The 7,500-nt window shown below is 46.9% G+C and overlaps 1 protein-coding gene across 1 annotated transcript in view; it reads left to right on the forward strand.

Moving 5' to 3' along the window:
• Positions 1-7,500, forward strand: part of lrch3 (leucine-rich repeats and calponin homology (CH) domain containing 3) — a 34,761-nt gene that overhangs the window by 9,140 nt on the left and 18,121 nt on the right. The window contains 11 exon segments of the mRNA XM_071514596.1: positions 1-3; positions 101-130; positions 132-181; positions 252-283; positions 1,053-1,107; positions 1,109-1,196; positions 2,977-3,032; positions 3,821-3,866; positions 4,476-4,619; positions 5,413-5,457; positions 6,123-6,176. The exon segment at positions 1-3 is cut by the window's left edge and continues 94 nt beyond it. Of these exon segments, the coding sequence (XP_071370697.1) occupies positions 1-3; positions 101-130; positions 132-181; positions 252-283; positions 1,053-1,107; positions 1,109-1,196; positions 2,977-3,032; positions 3,821-3,866; positions 4,476-4,619; positions 5,413-5,457; positions 6,123-6,176 (603 nt within the window).

The following is a 7,500-nucleotide window of genomic DNA, read 5'->3' on the forward strand; positions in this document are numbered from 1 at the left end:
GAGGTGAGGACACACACACACACACACACACACACACACACACACACACCACACACACACCCTGTATATCTGTGACCTCACTTCCTGTGTGTCGGTGCAGCCGACGGAGGAGCTGTCGGAGCTGCCCGCTGCGCGTGGCGGAGATCACCAGAGAGCAGCGGCACCGCAGGGAGGGAGGGAGGAGGAGGAGGAGGAGGAGGAGGAGGAGGAGGTGGAGGAGGAGGAGGAGCAGCAGGAGGAGCAGGAGGAGCAGCAGGAGGCCCCCTGCTGGCCAACGGGACATGTGAGACTATTCTTCTGTCTTTGGATCAAAGTAAAGCTCTAGCAGCATCTGGACTACAGCTGCTCTAACACAGAAAGACCTGATGATACTGACCAACCTTAAGACCTGGATCTAGAGTCTAACCGTCCCTCCTCCTGTTCCTCCTCCTCTGTCTCCTCGTCCTCTGTCCTCCTCCTGTTCCTCCTCCTCTGTCTCCTCGTCCCCTCTGTCTCCTCGTCCTCTGTCTCCTCCTGTTCCTCCTCCTGTCTCCTGTTCCTCCTCCTCCTCCTGTCTCCTCCTGTTCCTCCTGCTGTTCCTCCTCCTGTCTCCTGTTCCTCCTCCTCCTCCTCTGTCTCCTCCTCCTCTGTCTCCTCCTGTCTCCTCCTGTTCCTCCTGCTGTTCCTCCTCCTGTCTCCTGTTCCTCCTCCTCCTCCTCTGTCTCCTCCTCCTCTGTCTCCTCCTGTTCCTCCTCCTGTCTCCTGTTCCTCCTCCTCCTCTGTCTCCTCCTGTTCCTCCTCCTGTCTCCTCCTGTTCCTCCTGCTGTTCCTCCTCCTGTCTCCTGTTCCTCCTCCTCTGTCTCCTCCTCCTCCTCTGTCTCCTCTTGTTCCTCTCCTGTCTCCTGTTCCTCCACCTCCTCTGTCTCCTCCTGTTCCTCCCCCTCTATCTCCTCCTCCTCTGTCTCCTCCTGTCTCCTGTTCCTTCTCCTCCTCTGTCTCCTCCTCCTCCTCTGTCACCTCCTCTTCCTCCTCTGTCTCCTCCTCCTCTGTTCCTCCTGTTTCTCCTGCAGTAGACTTGGAGTTGGAGCAGATAGATTTTATCGACAGCTGTCCAGGAGAGGAGGAGGAGGGAGGCGAGGAGTCGAGGAGGCGCAGCGGAGAGCATCAGCCTCAGCTCCCAGTTCATGGCTTACATAGAGAGACGCATCACCAGGGAGGTGAGCTCTCAACACGCATGATCTCCTCATATGATCTCCTCATATGATCTCCTGATATGATCTCCTGATATGATCTCCTCATATGATCTCCTCATATGATCTCCTCATATGATCTCCTGATATGATCTCCTCATATGATCTCCTGATATGATCTCCTCATATGATCTCCTCATATGATCTCCTCATATGATCTCCTCATATGATCTCCTCATATGATCTGATGCACCAGCTAACGGTCATACAGCCACCATGGAGACTGATAGATGTGTGTGTGTGTGTGTGTGTGTGTGTGTGTGTGTGTGTGTGTGTGTGTGTGTGTGTGTGTGTGTGTCTTTATTGTCATTATACTAAGGTAAAATGAAATTTCGCCTGGCTTCTCTTGGTGTAAAAAAATAAATAAATAAAACAAACAAATAAAAGCAGTAATAGCAGCATAATGTTATGAAAGACTTGTGCAAGTACAAATTAAAAATAAAAGGCATATCATATATTTAAACACATTTTAGACAAGTAGGTTATAGTTCAAAGTCTTCATAGGTTCCCTACACCTAACATTAAGATGAACATTTATTGTAAAGCTTTATTTGGTGTAGGGCCAGGTAGGCCTCTGTCTCATGTCTGTTGGAAATAAGATGCAAATTTTACAGTTACCAACAGCAACCAATGTTTCAATCTTTGCTCTAGTTGCTCTAAATAGGTTTTTCCACAATTGTTTTGTAGATGGAAGCACTTTGGGTTGCCTCCTAGCCTTGTCTCCTAGCCTCCTAGCCTTGTCTCCTAGCCTCCTAGCCTTGTCTCCTAGCCTCCTAGCCTTGTCTCCTAGCCTCCTAGCCTCGTCTCCTAGCCTCCTAGCCTCGTCTCCTAGCCTCCTAGCCTCGTCTCCTAGCCTCCTAGCCTCGTCTCCTAGCCTCGTCTCCTAGCCTCCTAGCCTCGCCTCCTAGCCTCGTCTCCTAGCCTGCTAGCCTCGTCTCCTAGCCTCCTAGCCTCGTCTCCTAGCCTGCTAGCCTCGTCTCCTAGCCTGCTAGCCTTGTCTCCTAGCCTCCTAGCCTCAATGGCAGTAAGCCTACAGTTTATTAACCAGAATTAATTCAGGCTCTATTCTGAGAAGTTCTTCAGTTGGAAAATTAAAGAAATTCATAAGAAATGAGACTGTTACCAAGAAAATATTGAGGAAGTGAACTTAAGAGCCTTCTGAAGAACTTCCTAACATTTCCTCTTATGTCATTTCTTAAGATCTATCTTAAGAACTTAAGAACAAAGAATCAAACTCAGTCTTTCATTGTTTCAGCCAATGGCTAACGTTCCCTGCTGTTACGTTAGGCCCCGCCTCCTGTCAATCACCACCCAGTGGAGCCAGCAGACACAGAGCCAGACTCTTCCTCCGGCTCCAGTCTGGAACATGAGACAGAAACTAAAGCTTAAGGATTCAAACTGCTGCTCTCTTCTTCACTGGGAGGAACTCTAAGATTTAGATTGAAGTTTGTTTCAGAATATTCAATTAAATTAATTAAACTCAAACTCATCAAGTCTTCCAGAACCCAATTAGTTTTTGTATTTAGTATTGATCTGTATGGGACAAGAAAGCTCAGATCATTTGTTTTGATCTGTCTATCTGTCTGTCTGTCTGTCTCTCTATCTGTCTGTCTCTCTGTCTGTCTCTCTGTCTGTCTGTCTCTCGCTCTGTCTGTCTCTCTGTCTCTCTGTCTGTCTCTCTCTCTGTCTGTCTCTCTGCCTGCCTGTCTCTCTCTCTGTCTGTCTGACTGTCTGTCTGTCTCACCAGGGTTCTCCAGTCAAAACCAACTCCTCCAGGTCAGAGGAGGCAAGGAGACACAACAGGTACACACACACACACACACACACACACACACACACACACACACACACACGTTACTAGCTTATGACCGTAACTGTATACAGAGGAAACAGGGATAAAGAATGAAAGGAAAGGGAGAGAAGGAAGGAAGGAAGGAATCATTAGACCAGCCTGGAGTTTAGATTCACACCAGTCCAGATTCACATCAGTCCAGATTCACATCAGTCTAGATTCACATCAGTCTAGATTCACATCAGTCCAGATTCACATCAGTCCAGATTCACATCAGTCTATATTCATATTAGTTTAGATCCACAGTCTATGAAGAGAATATGAAGAAAACCCAATGATGTGAAGTTAGAGTGTACAGTATTTCCAGGAGCAGGTCTGTGGCTCTGCAGCGCCCCCTGCTGGTTCTGACTGCTGCAAACTGCTTCACAAGCTGTGTGCTGTCTAACATCATCTCCCCCTGTCTGTCCCCCTGTCTGTCCACCTGTCTGTCTGTCCCCCTGTCTGTCTGTCCCCCTGTCTGTCTGTCCCCCTGTCTGTCCCACCTGTCTGTCCCACCTGTCTGTCCCCCTGTCTGTCCCCCTGTCTGTCTGTCCCCCTGTCTGTCTGTCCCCCTGTCTGTCTGTCCACCTGTCTGTCCCCCTGTCTGTCCCCCTGTCTGTCTGTCCACCTGTCTGTCTGTCCCCCTGTCTGTCCCCCTGTCTGTCTACCTGTCTGTCCCCCTGTCTGTCCCACCTGTCTGTCCCCCTGTCTGTCCCCCTGTCTGTCTGTCCCCCTGTCTGTCCTCCTGTCTGTCTCTCAGGAGTGTGGTTGATGGTGTAACAGCGCCCCCTAGCTCCCATAATCAGGTAATACACCCTGCTGTCTGTGTCTGAATTAAATCAAACTGCTGTGGAGTGGAGGGACAGAGGAGACACACACACACACACACACACACACTCTTAATGAAAAGGGCTCTGTGTAGAACCAGAGAATGGTTCTTTAGGCTTGTACCACAGCAGAACCCTTTAAGAATGTATTAAATGTTCCAAATCAGCGGTATTAAAACAAACTTAAGAACCACACAGGCTTTAATTTTATGATTTAACTTTAATTTAAGGCTTTTTTTTTTTTTACACGTTGCACCAAGCAGCATTTTAACCATCAATATATTACTGTAAAATGAATATTCTTAGCTCCATATAATGACTGTAAACCAGTGAGAGCCTGGTGGAGCTGATTGTTCTCCTCTATCTCACTCCAGCAGTATTGTTAGTTCTAGTTTTTCACCACATTAAGACTACATTTCCCATCAGCCCCGTATACTGATGACTCTAAATGAATGTGGGGATGATTTATTGATATTGAAGTGATATATGGAACACCTTTAACGAATCGCCTTCTCCTGCTACATCCCTGTGTTTCTGTCCCTACCTCTTGGTCTTTTATGTCATCTTGGTCTTTTATGTCGTCCTCAGAGAGCGGGGTCGGGGTTAGGAGGGGGGGGAGGGGGGGGAGTGGAGCGGGTGAGGAGGGAGGCCCAGCTGGCTGCTCTGAGGTACGAGGAGGAGAGGCAGAAGTCGCGCTCCCTGCAGAGAGACGCCGTCATCACCTTCGTTAAGGTAGGACGGTATGGGGTGGGGGGGGTGGGGGGGGAGTGGCCATCAGGAGAAAAATGATTTATGTCGTGGCCACGATTTACTGTAACGTGCACGAGATACAATTCGTTCCCTCGATTTCCTCTTTCCGCGCACAAATTGCCAAAATGTGCCTCTAAACAGTGACATGGTGCTCTGATATATAATCCATGCTCTCTTCAGGAGTTTATAAAGAGTCAGTCACATATTGGTGATCATGTTTAAATGTGGCCTGTCCTGGGTGTGTTGCAGCACCTGATTGTGTTTACATGGCCTGAAGGTTAAGAGGCTAAATATGATGCAATATTTCAGGGATTTGCCTATTCAGTGTAAACAGACAATGGATTCAATTCAATTCAATTCAGTTAGTTGTCATTATACCAGTCCAGTATAACAAAAAGTCTTGTTCACCAGTCTCTCTGGTGCAACATAAAAACGTAAAAACATAGTGCAGATACTGACATGTAGATACAGATACTGGATATTAACATACCAAATCCTTACTAGGCCTCTCTGCAATACCTAAAAGGTTCCTTTTAAGTTGCATTTTTTCTAAAATACACAGTTTAATGAAATCGAGGGAACGAATTGTATCTCGTGTGCATGAATGGACTAAAACGTGACGCACGTTACAGTAAATCGTGGACTCAATAGAACTTTTTTTTCTCTCCCCATGGCCGCTCCCGGGCTCCGTAGTTTTCTACAGCCTCAGGGTGAAGAAAAGAAAAAACTATGTAATACTGATGTCATGTGTGCTGTGTTCTGTGTTGCTTTGCAGCATAAAGCAGCTCAGAGTCCCACCAAGTCCAGTCCAGACAGCGAGGTGAGGCTCTGTCAGTCTGTTCATGTCTGTTGTGTGTTCATCACACTGTGTCTGTGTCCGGTCAGTGTGTTGGGAGACAGACGGGGGGGGCATGTGACGTCAACACTGCCCAAGACCCCCCCCCCACACACACACACACACACACACACACACACATCCCATCTCTCCTGTCTCACCACTGGTTCGTATCTAAACAAGCAGAAATTATTTCAATAATTTTAAATTAGATCCTCTCACATATTTATCCACGGGTCTGAAAATGTCTTAAAATAAATCATGTAAACTTTACTTCATGTAAGCTAAAGGCCTTTATAAATATTAAAACACCTAAAATACTGTAATTAGAGGTCTTTGCAGGTTTAATAACAGGGTTGGTGGTACAATCTGCACCCTGTCTGCTTTACTACATACAGTTGGAATTATTTGGGGTTGTAAGTTGGTCTCAAATTCAATTCCAGGCAGCACTGAAAAGATCTGAAAAAGTGAAAATTTGTCTTTCTGAGATCTGCAGATTCCCTGTTTGTCTCAGCCCCTCCCTCTCTATATAGACCCAACCCCCCCACCACCACCACCCCCCAATCTGCGATATATATATATATCCCTTCACATCACATCTGTCTTGTCTGTGTGTTTGTGTTTGTGTTTGTGTGTGTGTGTGTGTCCAGACTGTCTACCCCTCCAGACGCTCCACCCACACAGATGACTCCGCCCTCTTCATGGTAAGAGTTTGGCCACACCCCAAAAAAACGATACTAACTAAACTAAACTACGATGTAAATGTTTTCTTATTAGTCCAGGACAAATGGACATGAATCATTTATATTTGCATAAAATTGCCAAAAGTGGTATACATGAGCAGTGCTGTACATGGATACCAGTGTACTGTACAGGTGAACCCATTTTGGTGATGTTGCGCAAATCTGAATGATTTGGGCTGATTATCAAAACCAAGAACGCCAAGTCGATACTTGTGTCCTTGTGGAGAACGTTCTTCCCCAGTCGTCTTGTGGAGAACGTTCTTCCCCAGTCGTCTTGTGGAGAACGTTCTTCCCAAGTCGTCTAGTGGAGAACGTTCTTCCCCAGTCGTCTTGTGGAGAACGTTCTTCCCAAGTCGTCTTGTGGAGAACGTTCTTCCCAAGTCGTCTTGTGGAGAACGTTCTTCCCAAGTCGTCTAGTGGAGAACGTTCTTCCCAAGTCGTCTAGTGGAGAACGTTCTTCTCAAGTCGCCTTGTGGAGAACGTTCTTCCCAAGTCGTCTAGTGGAGAACGTTCTTCTCAAGTCGTCTTGTGGAGAACGTTCTTCCCCAGTCGTCTAGTGGAGAACGTTCTTCTCATGAAAGTAAGCACAGAGAAGCTTCCTTGCAGTTTGAGATGGACTGTGTGCTTCACTTCGCTCTGTGCTACAGACTGCAGAACAGAGCAATGAATCTTGGGGCTTTCAGTCCGTTCTTGTCGGTCAAGTCTCCACCCGATGCGTCCTCGATATTTTGAGGTTGACATGGAAACTTCTGGGGTTTCTATCCGTCCTCCGTCCTCCGTCCTGTCGTTCTTTTGATTTGGAATCGTGCTCCGGCAGTTAGATATTACATTAAACACGTCATGGAGGACACAAGAACGCACAAGAATGCGTATTGATAATCAGCCTTGGTCTTTTTCTGGCCTGTTTTGACTGGACTATATTAATTGGCATGCAATGTAACATCCACTACTACATGCTAACTTACATACATATTGACTATACTGTCAAACATGACAGTTTGTATTTGCTGCATTTGCGCCATACTAAAGCACCAAAATGCCTCTACACCCAACAGACTGAAACCCCCACCTGACCAACCAACCTGTCAATCATCCATCAAACAATCCCCCCTCATCCCATCATTATAACCCCACCCACCCCCAGTACTGCTGCATCCTCTTACCAGATTTACACTGTTTATCCGTTTAACGTTTGATGTTTTAGTCATCCATCTTGACTGTCTTATCCAGAGAGTGAGTCCAACAGGCCACAGCAGCCTAGAATGATCATGGATGATAAGAGAAG

Source organism: Centroberyx affinis, unplaced genomic scaffold (assembly GCF_046629955.1).
Source record: "Centroberyx affinis isolate AG114_WGS23_722 - 3 ecotype Tasmania unplaced genomic scaffold, CSIRO-AGI_Caff_v1 ptg009329l_1, whole genome shotgun sequence".
Classification (NCBI taxonomy): Eukaryota; Metazoa; Chordata; class Actinopteri; order Beryciformes; family Berycidae; genus Centroberyx; species Centroberyx affinis.